Here is a 13,828-nt window from a genome sequence, read left to right on the forward strand (position 1 = left end):
GAGGAACTTGCCTCATTACTACTGGGCTGAAGCAGTTTCTATTGCTGTTTACATTATGAACAGGAGCCCCACAATGGTTGTACATGGTGTTACACCAGAGGAGAAGTTTACTGGAAGGAAACCAGATTTGTCGCACTTGAAAGTTTTTTGATTTATGCATGTACACATTCCAGATGAGTTGCGCAACAAATTAGACGCGAAGGCTGAAAAATTTATTTTTGTGGGTTATTCCCTCGAGCAGAAGGGATACATGTGTTACAACCCTACTACACGTGAGCTGAGCGTAAGAAGGGATGTTGCATTTGATGAAATGAGTAGTTGGTACAATGATGTAAGTGATGGTGTTGGGACTAAAGTTAAAGAGCAGGTGGCTGCACATAAAATAGGTCAGCAATCACAGACTTTGAGTAGACCGAGAGAGTCACCAAGTCATGGGTCTGTTGATAGACATGGAGTGGAAGATTACAAGGTAAAGCCACTCCGCTGAGTATGTCACATGCAACACTGAAAGGCAAAGAGAAGGTAGATGAGCCCCTATGTATGCCTGATGTATCTTCAGGGTATTCGCATGTTGATGCAGATTCATATGGTTCTGAACAGAGCCTTGATGAGGAGCTTGGTATTAAAGGTGTGAGAACACCAGGTGTGAAGAAAGCAAATAAGGCTGCAAAACCATCTCGCATTGACCCGGGACCACGCAGGTCGAGCGATGAGTAGAACTACGAATTTTGTACAGAGGTTCTTATGATGGCTATGTTGCTCACCATAGAGCATATATGGCAAAGGTGGAACAACATGTAGAGCCCACATGTTTTGAGGATGCTGTTGGTAATGTGCATTGGGATAATGCAATGGATGAAGAAATGAATGTGCTTGATGTGAATGAGACATGGGAGTTGATGCCATTTCCTGAGGGCAAACATGCTATTGCCTGTAAATGGGTCTATAAAGTGAAGCATAAGGTTGATGGGAGCATTAAAAGATATAAGGCAAGGCTGCTTGCCAAAGAATATGCTCATGTGTATGGTATCGACTATGAGGATACATTTAGCCTTGTTGCCAAGATGGCAACTGTGAGAGCTGTCATTGCAATGGCTGCATGAAAGGGATGGACTTTGTAGCAGATGGATATAAAGAATGCCTTCTTGCATGGTGAGTTGCAAGAAGAGGTTTATTTAGTTTGCATAGTATCTTGTTACCATTGACTTTCATATGGCGACTTACTCTATGTACGTAGGAGTGAGACAGGTATTGTGGTCATTACCATCTATGTAGATGACCTTATTGTTGCGGGTGACAGTGATGCAGAAGTTGAGCATGTAAAGGGTCTCCTCAAACAGAAATTTGAGATGAAGGATTTGGGTGAGCTGAGATACTCTCTTGGCATTGAGGTTATCAGGATGCCTGAGGGCATTTGGCTATCGCAGAGGCAGTATGATTTGGACATGTTGTCCAAGTATGGTATGGATGGCTGTAAGCCCATTTCTGTGCCGTTGGAACGCACATGCAGGTGGTGTGTTGGAGAATGCCACTATGTACAGGAAAATAGTTGGCAGTTTGATCTACATGACTATCACGAGGCCAGACATGAATTACATAGTTGGGTTGGAGAGCCAGTTTTTGCAGTTTCCTCAGAAACCACATTTGGATGGCGTGAGGCGCACACTACGTTATGTGAGGTCCACATTGGATTATGCATTCTTCTATGAGGCTGGTGTACCATTGGAGTTGTATGGTTACACAGATGTAGATTGGACTAGTAGCATTGCAGACAGGAGATCTACTAGCAGGTTTATGTTTTCATTTGGCTGGTATATGGCTCATACTTCATATCCATAAAATATCAAGTTTTTCTTGGTTTTTTTTAATGGGATTATCAATAATTTTTTTCTGATATAAGATGTGCTCCTTGCTGATATCTTTCGATAGGGTTTCGGGTGGTAGAAACAAAGGTTTTTTGGGCCCTTTGTGTAGAGAATGATTATGAGAGGGTAAGACCTAAAAGTCTTATGGGTTTTATGCTTATTAAAAGGGGTTTTAGGCTCTTTATATCTCTAGTTTTTCTATGATAAAAGTGGTTTGTTATTATGAGAGGGTAAGACCTAAAAGTCTTATGGGTTTTATGCTTATTAAAAGGGGTTTTAGGCTCTTTATATCTCTAGTTTTTCTATGATAAAAGTGGTTTGTTAGATCTTGGAAGGAGGAGACATCATCATAGTGTATGTGCTAGCTAGTCGAGGGTCTACTACTTGGGGTTTATGTATTTGAGGGAGGAGATTTTGGTGTGAGGAATATAATACTCAACCATTATTGTATATTTCTCACTTTCTTTTCATCATTTGGTGGTTATGAGTGTTTTTATAGAGGCCATCACTCAAAACCATCACAACGTTCCCTCCTCCTTGCCACCCTTTACGGCCCGACAACCCACCATACTCCTCCATCTTCATATTCACCTCCCACGGCCCAAAAAAAAAGGGCAAAAGAAAATGAGATCTATTGCAATTATCCTCGACCACTCCTATGCTACATGTAGAGAGAGAGAGAGAGAGAGAGAGAGAGAGAGAGAGAGAGAGAGAGAGAGAGAGAGAGAGAGAGAGAGAGATGTCCTAGTGCGTGGGATGCACCATGGTGGCCTAAAAGAAAGAATTGCTGCCACCTTTGTGTTCCCCTTGGGGGTTCACTTTACAAATAAGAACCCATATATTACCATCGAGTGGACACATATTCAAAATACCCCTATTTTTAAATTTTCACATTTTTTAAAAATAATTATTTACACCCCTATAATACGTATACATGTTTTCATTTAAAACTTTTAACCCCTCTATAAATTTACGTGTATATTTTACGAAGCATGTTTATTTTTTATAGCCCCTCTAAAATGTATACACCATAACTCCATTTATTAAGAAAGTACCCCTCCATACTAATGTGATATGTTACATCTCTGTTACATGTACACTAAGTGACCCCCCTCCGGGGTCTTCCCTCCCTAGGCTTTTATCTCGGTGTAGCTGCGGGCTGCCTCTTTTGCAATAGAGTATGCATCTTCCTCATCTCGGAATGTTATTTCTTGGTGGTATGCGCTACCGCTCACGTGCGCGTGTGCACATGACACCATGTGGGCACAACAATATTTTTTCATGCATGCAACAACAATCGATTTCACAACTAACCATCTTTATTTTTCCTTAGAATAGAAAATTTGAATCCATCACACTAAGCCCTTAAGTAGCTAATGAGGGGGGCCATCATCCAAGTCACTTGATAGTGTTGTTTTAAAAAAGGATACTTTGAAAACTCATGGCATTAAAAGAAAAAAAGATTCGTAAACCGGGAGAAATTCAATGGACCGATAACAACAACTTTTACAAAGGAGGGGTTTCTCAATGTGCAAAGGTGCAAAAGAGTGGATAAGGTTTAGGGCATCTCCACGTTGGAAAAAGGTCACCTGGAGCGTGCAAAGGTATAAAGTATATGTTGCCCACAATGAAGGTAAGGACGCACTCTCGATGACGGAGCAAGAGGAGGGGTGGACGTTTGAGCAAAACAAGCGCTTCGAACAAGCGCTGGCCTTCTGCTTAGAAGAAGACCGCGACCATGGCGCCCAAGAGCAAGAAATTGGGCGGTGGAAGAAGATAGCCGCCATGGTGCCTGGCAAGTCGCAGGCTGAAGTGAGGCGCCACTATAATTCGCTGCTGCAAGACGTTGCCGCCATTGAAGCAGGCAAGATTGCTTTGCCTCATTACCCCCATTACAGCACCTCCTCCCCTACAAGATCGTGGGAAGAGAAGATGAACAAGTCCATGGGTCTTTATGGCAAGGCTTCCAAGGCATCGGAGCAGGAGCGGAAGAAGGGCATTCCTTGGACAGAGGAGGAGCACAGGTAAATAAAATTGTACTTCCCCTTTTCCTACAAATTAGCAGGGATCGAGCACAGACCGACTCGAGAAGGGTTTTCAAAAGGTTAAGCTAACCAGTCGAGCAAAGCTAATTTTCTGATTAGAGGATCTGGTTTAACTGTATACAGATTGTTTCTGCTGGGGCTGGATAAGTTTGGCAAAGGCGATTGGAGGAGCATATCGAGGAACTTTGTGGTATCGAGGACGCCCACGCAAGTGGCCAGCCACGCGCAGAAATACTTCATCCGCCTCCACTCCATCAACAAAGACAAGCGCAGGTCTAGCATCCACGACATCACTAACGCCTCCTCCCCTCCGCCACCGCCTGCTCCTCCTCCTCCTCCTCCTCCTCCTCCTCCTGCCGCCTCCTACCCTCCTCCTAGACCCCCTCCCCCTCCCCCCTCCTTCTCAAAGCCTCCTCTCCACCTTCCTCCCCTCTCCTTCATTCCTCCCTCACACCTTCCTTATGCCATGCATCATCAATGACGCCTTCACACTTGCCACGTCAACCTGATAAATGGCCACACCCTCCTTATGCCATGCATCATCAATGACGCCTTCACACTTGCCACGTCAACCTGATAAATGGCCACGTCCTTGACTTTTCTCAAACGTGATTATATTTGTTTAGTTAGCCCCTTGCAAAGGTCCTTTCCAAGGTGTTCACACTCGTTAACTCCTTTCAAAGGTGTGTATATATATTTCTTACTTTGCCCCTTACTCTACTCAAAAGCCCTTTACTCTACCCCTTTTAAAGTTAGCTTACACCCACACACACACCTCCGCTTTGAGCATCAATCGGGGTAGCCAACAAATGTTTGAGCCTATGACCTGCAGCTTAACATCGAAGCACGAAGCACTTTACTAACTAGACTACCGCCCGATGATTTTACTCAAGCCAAATTCATAGGCCATTGTCAACGTAATTCTCCATAAAGTTTTAGGTTTGGTATAGTCTTCTTTTTTTAATTCTCAAAATCAAACTTTGAATGAAGAATTAGGAACAATTATTTTTACATTGAGATGTCTAGCAGTGGGCTTTTTAGATCAAATGTCTTCGTCTCCTTAGCGAGCAAAAAAGAACTTAGTATTGGCTCCAAGTTCATTTACGGTGAGTGTCCAAGTGGCCCTAAAAAATTTACACGTGGCACACACTAGAGATTTTTTTTGGAGCACTTAGCCGTCTATAGCCCTAAGTAAGTTGCATGAATGATAAGGTTACCTTGGTCACTACTCACATTAATGGGACCTTCATATGGTTGCCCTCGGGGGGTTTACTATGTAAATAGTACTTACAGCACGTGCGTTCAAGGGTTATTTAAAAATGCCCTTGTTAATACATGTTTACACTTTAAATACACCTCTTATGTGAATTTTGTAATAAAACTAACCTTTATGGATAGAAAATTTTATTTTTTCAATTAGAAAACCCCTTATGTATATAAACATTTCTATAAGTCCATCGTCAAAGGATTATTAAACCCACGTGTTACCTTACATATTCTTTAGTGGACCTCCTAGGCGCTAGCCATGATACAACTTTCATATGTGGGCACCTAAAAACTTCCAAAGAGTGGCCAAAGTGATTAGTTTAAGGTTTAATTACCTAAGCCAAGGAAGTAAATACAAGCCAAAAATTCCAATTGGCATTGCTTAATGAAAATATATTTTGCATAAATATGTGGTATCAATATACAAGCTTCAATACAAAGTCAAAACATAAATAGCCATGATGAATATGGTTGTTAATATCTGGATGTGGTTCTGTTTGCATTAAGCGTCTTGTGAGGCATTATGTCCATATAGACCACCTTAATATAAATTGTCTAACCTCTGTGTGTGTGTGTGTGTAAGTTAGCGAGCTTGATTACTCTACATGCATAATTAAAGAAGGGTCAAAGCTATTGTACGGAAAGAGGTGTGGTTGCACATACTAGGGCTTGTCGCTTGACGGGGATCTAGGGAGACTAAGGTTGTGGTTACTTGGTATTGTTCCATGTGTGTGGATGCACGATGTGGGTATGCCTAGACTCTCTCATCATCTTATGAGGTCTATGGTGGGGGAGGTGATTAAATAGCTCTATCCTTTATGTTTCTTGTGCTACAATTGGTGGTCTCTCTCTCTCTCTCTCTCTCTCTCAAGCCCCTTGAAAATATGAGTGTGGTACTCCATTGGGAAAATCTATAGGCCATCATATCAAAAACCATGTATTTATCTTCTCTAAGTTTTAGTCTAGGTAAGTCTTTTCACTTTGAAGTTAAAAGCTAATAGATGCATTTGAGTTATGGAATGACAATACCATTACTGAGAGTGAAGTATCCTATTTTGTACTTTTCCAAATGCTTAGATTGGTTCTTGTGTGTCAAGATGAGAATTATTCAATTCATCGCCACCCCCAAAAAGTGGTTTTACTTGCCCCTTTTGGATTGGAAAATAACTTACAAATCTTGCTTTCAAAGCATGCTTTAAAAAGGTTTATTTCCATTTTTGAAGATAGAGAAATAGCTTGTCACTGACTTCATGGATACAAGAATTTAAAGCTAGTAAATCCTAGGTACTTCTTGCATGCAACACCGACTGCATGCATGGAGAGTGGAGGTGACCGTCCGCCTAAGGGAAATCCATTGCCACCCTCGCTTTGCTGGTGTACTAGCTATGGAAACTAAAAAATGGACAGAGGCGAGTCCTCCTCCAAAAGGTCCTTTGTAGAAACCCAAGCCTCTAGTTTTAAATCTGATTTCTCTTTGGGTAATAAAGTGTTGCATTGAAATCTAGACTTCCTCAATTTGTTGAAGAAGAAAATGCTATAATAGTTTCAAAACCCCCTTCCCTAACTAAAAACCAACTAGCTGATTTGGCTGCCTCGTCATTGGTGTTTGGTTTCATGGGAAGAATCCCCTCTAGAAGTGAACTACTAACATGGGTACATAGCTCTTAAGTGTTAGGATACTCAAGGGAATATAGTATGTGCACTATGTTTCTAAGGGTTTTTACACAGTGAGGTTCAGGGACAAGAGATCATTAGCCAAGATACTAACAAAAATCCTTCTTGTTTATAAAAAAACATCAGTATGTGTCCTACCATGGGACCCAATGTTTGAATCAATTGAAGCCTTCAAAGATCTATGCCCAGTCTAGGCAGAGTTTGTTAATCTTCCTGATTGGCTATGGGGTAGCACTGGGTAGCTGGCCTCACAACTAGGCACTTCTTTTTTGTGCCCTCAAATAGGAGCCTGGGTAAGGCATCCAATAAAGTCTATATATGTTGGGATGTTAAGAATAAAACTCCTAATAAACTACAAGTGAATGTGGGTGCTGGACTGAGAGTTTCCCCGTCAAGTTTGGGACATTCTTTGGAGCTTGCTTCAAGTGTAATGGATATGGTCATTACGCTAGAGACAGCCCCACTACTACTGGATCCAATGAAGAAAAAAAAGGTGATCCCCAAACTAGAAATTCTGAAGCCTTTGAGGGCTCTCAAATGGAAGTGGAAGCAACTGAAAAAGTTTCCCAAGCAACCCCAAAGGACCCACTTGTAGAAGATCAAGCAACTAAAAAATCAAACCCTCCTAAGAAAGATAAAGAAAAGGCATCAAGCTTTAAGCTATGATGTCTAGAGAGACACAGAGAGAGAGAGAGAGAGAGAGAGAGAGAGAGAGAGAGAGAGAGAGAGAGAGAGAGAGAGAGAGAGAGAGAGAGAGAGGCCTAGATGCTAGAGAGACACACAGAGAGAGAGAGAGAGAGAGAGAGAGAGAGAGAGAGAGAGAGAGAGAGAGAGAGAGGAGAGAGAGAGAGAGAGAGAGGCCTAGATGCTAGAGTGATGGGATCGAGCATGGAGCAGGCTGCACTTGAAAATTAATAAAGCTTTGCATTTGTCATGTGTGTGAGGGGTAGCATTGCACTCTGCGCTGCTACTCTTGGAGCAAGATAGAGAGAGAAATAGACAGAGAGTGAGCTAATGTGATAATTTTGAGAGAGAGAGAGAGAGAGAGAGAGAGAGAGAGAGAGAGAGAGAGAGAGAGAGAGAGAGAGAGAGACTGTCCTCCTCAACCCCAAGAAGAAAAACTTAGCCAAGAACTCCAAGTATAGTGCATTTACAAAGCAAGGTATTGTGCATTTGGAAAGCAAGTCAACATCTTTAATGTGATTATATTTAATGGAACATTTAATGTGATTATCTTTATTGGAGCTTATCTAAACCACATTCAGTTTATTATGAATTTCTTGATATGGGAGTGGTAGTTTGGTGTTAAAATGGCCTAGCATTGCGTATATGAGAGAGAGAGAGAGAGAGAGAGAGAGAGAGAGAGAGAGAGAGAGAGAGAGAGAGAGAGAGAGAGAGAGATTTGTTCCAGCCACTTGGAAATGTTGTACTTTTTCCATTATCACCACAATGCAACCACTTGGAAATGTTGATCACTATATTTTTCCCATATTTCTAGATGATAATGAAGTACAACATTTTCCATTCGATGATTCTTTTCAAGATGAAACAAGGCAAACGAAATACATTTGCAAGAGCCTGCCGAATGGTAGTTGTGTGTGTTTAAGGGAGAGAGAGAGAGTGTGTGTGCTAAGATCCACAAGCTTTTGCATGCATGTACAAAATTGAGTGATCTGACCAACAACAATAATTGGTGCCAAAATCTTCATTTTAGTATAAGTTTGTTTGTCCATATGTGATCTATAGTTGATCCATATATAGTAATGGGAACATGTATGTTTTGTATCATGTCTGCATGTGATAAGGAAGCTTCTATATTTTTGAAGCATGAATATTAAAGTCACCCAACATAATCAAAGGATATGTAGTTCATGCTGGCAGTGGGATGAAATTTATAATATCATGTAGCAAGTGGAATAAGGCGCTAGGTGAAACAAAGGATATGTAGTTCATGCTGGCAGTGGGATGAAATTTATAATATCATGTAGCAAGTGGAATAAGGCGCTAGGTGAAACAAAGGGGGCTTTGTAAATTGTAACTAGGTGAAATTCTCCTATCTTTCGTGAAATGAAATTGACGTAAGCTGCTTCAAGTCCGTGAGAGAACCATGTTTTGTGGTTCTTTGCTTGCACGGTGTCTTTGTAAGCAATCATGATTCCATGAGATGCATATGTAGCCATAGTGTTGAAATTAGACAAGTTAATTTCGTCTGTTGTTCCTAGATGTGTTTCTTGTAGGCATAATATGTCAAAAGCCAAGAGACTATTGTCTGCCATAATGTCCAAAATATGGGTGTTATATGTTGAAGTGTTTAAGCATTGTAGCACAAACTATGGGTGTTATATGTTGAAGTGTTCCTTGACTCTACTTAAAGCAGTGTAAAGAAAACCATGGCTTTTGATATGTGTGGGGCTAAAGGCCAAAGCTTGCATTATTAGTCCTTGGGAAAGATGAATTGTCCTTGCAACAACTGGCTGAATCGGGAATTGTTTTTGAGTGACGACATTGAAGTTGTTTTTGCCTATCTGAAATTCTTTTGTGGTTCGTCGAAGTAGGGTCCATGTTTTTGGTGAAGTGGGACTATAGAAAGCATGTGACTCATATCGTGCTTTTGAACCTATTTGCGGTATAAGGAACTCAAGCCAAACAACTTTTTTTGTTCAGTTCATGGAAGAGTCACGGAAGTATGCTTTTGCACCATTAACAAGGCCATCTGCAATGTCCATGTTCCCAGCACAAAGCTCTATGATCATAGGTGGATTCAATCTTAACACATCATGCAATACACCACCCAGTGGTTGTCTTTGGGTCATTCGGTATATGAATCATTTTGCTGCCTGATTTGTGTCTTATATCCTTAGCATATAGAACATGTGGCTCACCTAACGTGCTTTCATAAATTGCTTCATTGTGTCTATCTTTTGCCTCATTCGTATAAAACAAGTGAGGTATTTGTTCAATTGCTGGTGGTTGCCTATAAAAGTGGTTGGTTAAGTAGTCCAAATCTCCATATTTTTGCTTTCCTAATCTGATTCTATTAAGCACTTCTATATATGTTGTGTTGGTTTGTCGCATGTGCATGCTAAGTCCATAGCATTTTGGTTTTGCATGCCCATACGAGGGAGTGATTTCTTCAAGGATTCCTTCTTGACGCTTGAATATCCAGCTATCTTGATCTGGACTTGCTTGGCACAAATCTCCACAGAGAATGACATCGAGGCCTCTGAAGGCCTTGTCGTGTGCATGCTTGAGGGATCATAGACGATTATCAGCCATGGAAAATGTGTTAGCTCCAATCAAGGAAACCTCATCAAAGACAACAAGTTGTAAATTCTTGTACAAGGAGGATAAGGCATCGAGCTTTTCAGCAGACAAGGATGTGTTTAGGCTTGTATTGAGGGGCATGTGTAAAGCTGAGTGAATTGTTGTGCCTCCTATGTTAAATGTTGCCTTACCTGTGTATGCCATGAGAAAAGCAGTAGGTAAGTTTGTGTCATGCTCAATATCTTTCTTGTAGTAGCGCAACATCCCTTGCACAATGAGAAGAAGTGTAAAAGTCTTCCCAGTTCTTGTACCTCCTATTAACACTAGTTTGGTACCAAAACAGGACACTTAAGTGTCCTTTTTTGGGGGGTTGCGAAAAAAAATCAAACTCCTAATGTAGGTTTTAAAAACCAAAATGCTTCATTGGGCATGTAGAACATAACCCTATGCTTATGTAAAAAATGCTAAACATATAAAATGCCTTTTTATTTGGAAGTACATAAGCAACAAAGTAGCATATGTCTTGAAAATGAACATTTTTCAGGATTTTTCCAAATATGCAAGCATCATTCTCTCAAAAAAAATCCAATGATATCAATAGCATTTTTCCCAAGATATTTTGATAGCATACATCAGTCCAAGGAGGTAGAAGTTCACCAAAAAAAATCATTTTCCTTTCCTAGAATTTTTTCCAAAAAAGTTGCATAAAATCAGCAAAAGTAACGCGTATTATCAAAACTCAATCACGCCACTAAAAAATAATGTAGCCCTATCAATGAGAATGTTGATTATTGGTTTTCATGCTTGAGATGAGATAAATAAGCCATAATTTGATGTGTATGACACTAACTTAGCCTCCACTTAAGTAGGTTCTTATCGCCTAGTTCTAAAAAAATTGTAAAAAATAAAAATGTAAAATTTGATCATCTTTTATCAAAAACTAATCATAACTATGCTTGCACAAGTAGTCTACACCTATAGTTACAACAAATAATGCACTTACACAGCTTTTTCCTTTGATGAAAATCAAAATTAGGCTCATAATTAGACATTTTATGTATTAAAAACAGGTTGCGCAAAAGGCCATGTATGAGAAGAGGCCCAAAAAGTGGCTCTAAAGTTTTGGAAAATTCAAAACAAAGTAGTATTTACTCTATATAACATGGGTGCACCTCAAGTTTTACATTATTAGCTTGCATATGGAAGGAGAAAAAATCATGCTCCACCTGTATAAAAAACATCATTTCAATATTAGTGAGTCAAAAATTTATCCAATAATTGTCATTTGATGATTCCAGGATTTAGTTTACATCATGGGCTTTCCATCAAGCCAAGTTTCATGATCAAACTATGTCCCTTCTAAAAGTTATGTCCAAATTACTACTATTTTGAAAACAGCAAAAATCATGCATTTTATCAGCATGTGTCTAAGAAAATTAAAATATTGCCTTGCAAAAGCTAAGAAAAGTGCAATTTAAAAAATCTCAAGGATTTTTTGGGTCTTGAGGAACATCTGTGGATGTTAAGCATTTCAAAACTCTTAATAGATTGCCCACAAAAATTCAAGAACTTTTCAGGACACTTTAGTGTCTCAGGACACTTAAGTGTCCAATTACAGAACTAGTGTTATTAAGAAAAGGTGAATTTCCTTTGTTGGGTATAGCCATTTTTGCAATATCATGTCGTCAAAGATGAGTCTCTGTTGTCGGTTTAGTTTTCTAAGTCCTGCATAGAACTTCAAGTTAGGCAACAAGTCATATGTTCTATGTGTCATGATTGCGGAGGATCTAGTGTGTGTTTTGCTAGGTATGTGTAGGTTAAGATGATAATCTAGAGTCTCCATGCTACTCTCTTGGCTTCCAAGGCTAGACTTTGATGTAATGGATCCTGATGCTGAGTACGGTTAAGTTATCTCGAGGCTCAATAAGAGACTCCTTGTTAAAGGCCGCTGCATTGTTGTCTTTAGTTTCACGATTTTCATTGTAGAAATGATTAGGGCTAGGTATGTAAGGCTTTAGAAGACTTACATGAAAGACATTGTGAACTTTGAGGTGAGTAGGAAGATCTAATTTATAGGCTTGGGTTCCTATACATCTCACTATCTCATAGGGTCCACAATACCTAGGACTAAGCTTCTTATACTTGCCTAGGGAGAGTGTACTTCTTTTTGGTCTGACACGAAGAAATACCTTGTCTCCAACGTGAAAGTGTCTTTCAGACCTTTTCCCATCTGCGTAGTGCTTTTGCCGGTCTTGAGCTGCTTGGATATCCTTATGGATAGCCTTCGTTTGTGCCTCCATCTCTTCAATCATCTTCTTGGATGCTTCCACCCTGATGGTGGGATCTGAGAAGTTCTTAGGTGACACACATTCTTGCCCAAAGAGAGCATTAAATGGAGTCATTCCAATGCTTTGATGATGTGAAGAATTATAGGCAAACTCCACAAGTGGAAGATATTGTATCCACTGCTTTGGCTCCCTATTGCAGTAAGCTCTGAGGATATCTTCGACTACTTGATTTACCCTCTCAGTCTACCCATCTGACTGGGGATGATATGCCGTACTGAAGCATAATTGAGTGTCAATGGCCTGGAATAATGTTGTCCAGAACTTAGAAGTGAATTTCGAATCCCGGTCACTCACAATCCGCTTGGGTAGCCCATGAAGTCTGAAAATTTCCTTAATAAAAATTCGGGCAATATTTGAAGAAGTGTAGGTCACCTTAACAGGAATGAGGTGAGATACCTTCGTAAGCATGTCCACTACTACCATAATGGAGTTGTATCCACCTTGCGCACTTGGTAGACCTGTAATGAAATCCATGCTTATACATTCCCATTTCATTTGAGGGATGTCTAGCGGTTGGAGCTTTCCAGGCATTTTCACTCTCTCCGCTTTAATCCTTTGACTGGAAAGGCATTGGCGAACATAGCGAAGAATGTCGCCTTTCAGTCCAATCCAATGATAGCTTTTTTTGACTGCATTGAGTGTCTTTTCATATCCTGGGTGACCTGAAGTAGGACTGTCATGAGCTTCATATAAGATGGCTTTCTTTTGGTTTGGATCCTTTGGGATACATAACCTTTCTCTATAATAGAGACAATTACTATCGCATGAAAAATTTACTGCCGCGGGATGTGGTATCCCGGTAGCTTCTCTTGCCAAGACAAGCGTTAATAGCTTCTGATAGTCCAGGTCTTTGACTGAGGATTCTCTTACCATAGAAATGATGAGGTTATCTGGTACTGAAATGGCGTTGAGAGAAGACTTCCGGCTAAGGGAATCGGCGACCACATTGTCTTTCCCTGGCCTGTAAAGAATGTCGAAGTCATACTCTTGTAATAATTCCACCCATCTCTGTTGCCTCATGTTGAGCGTAGCCTGTGTGAATATCCATTTCAAGCTCTGGTGATCGGTGACTAGTTGAAATTTGCGCCCAAGGAGATAATGTCTCCAAAACTTCAAGGCGTGGATGACAGCTAATAGTTCCAAATCATGAGTTGGGTAATTCTTCTCATGTATTCTGAGCTTCTGAGAGGTGAAAGCAACTGGCCTCTTTTCTTGGACTAAAACTCCCCTGACTGCAATCCCGCTTGCGTCGGTGATCACTTCAAAGGGTTGGGAGAAGTCTGGGAGCTTCAAGCATGGGGATGTTGAAACATGGCCCTTAAGTTCGTCGAAGCTCTCTTGCCAAAGAAGCTCTAGAGTGAGAATG

The 13,828-nt window shown here is 40.5% G+C and overlaps 1 protein-coding gene and 1 long non-coding RNA gene across 2 annotated transcripts; one reads left to right on the forward strand and one right to left on the reverse strand.

Moving 5' to 3' along the window:
- Window positions 1-3,392: 3,392 nt before the first annotated feature.
- On the forward strand, window positions 3,393-4,449 carry LOC147637118 (transcription factor SRM1-like). Its single transcript, XM_086800719.1, has 2 exons — window positions 3,393-3,889; window positions 4,034-4,449. Exons 1-2 carry the CDS (start codon window positions 3,393-3,395, stop codon window positions 4,389-4,391), a joined length of 855 nt encoding a protein of 284 aa, XP_086656845.1. The 3' UTR covers window positions 4,392-4,449.
- Window positions 3,508-4,563, reverse strand: LOC147637119 (uncharacterized). Its single transcript, XR_015266327.1, has 2 exons — window positions 4,433-4,563; window positions 3,508-4,364 (listed from the first exon to the last, which is right to left on the reverse strand). It is a non-coding gene; the product is annotated as an uncharacterized LOC147637119 (long non-coding RNA).
- Between the last annotated feature and the right edge of the window lie 9,265 nt (window positions 4,564-13,828).

This window comes from Cibotium barometz, chromosome 7 (genome assembly GCF_041138505.1).
Source record: "Cibotium barometz isolate CiBa-2024 chromosome 7, ASM4113850v1, whole genome shotgun sequence".
Classification (NCBI taxonomy): domain Eukaryota; kingdom Viridiplantae; phylum Streptophyta; class Polypodiopsida; order Cyatheales; family Cibotiaceae; genus Cibotium; species Cibotium barometz.

Bases quoted from the DNA above. Each gene is read 5' to 3' on its own strand.
- LOC147637118 (XM_086800719.1), top strand. From the start codon at position 3,393: ATGTGCAAAGGTGCAAAAGAGTGGATAAGGTTTAGGGCATCTCCACGT. The intron at 3,890-4,033 runs GTAAATAAAATT...AACTGTATACAG, and splicing joins TGGACAGAGGAGGAGCACAG to ATTGTTTCTGCTGGGGCTGG.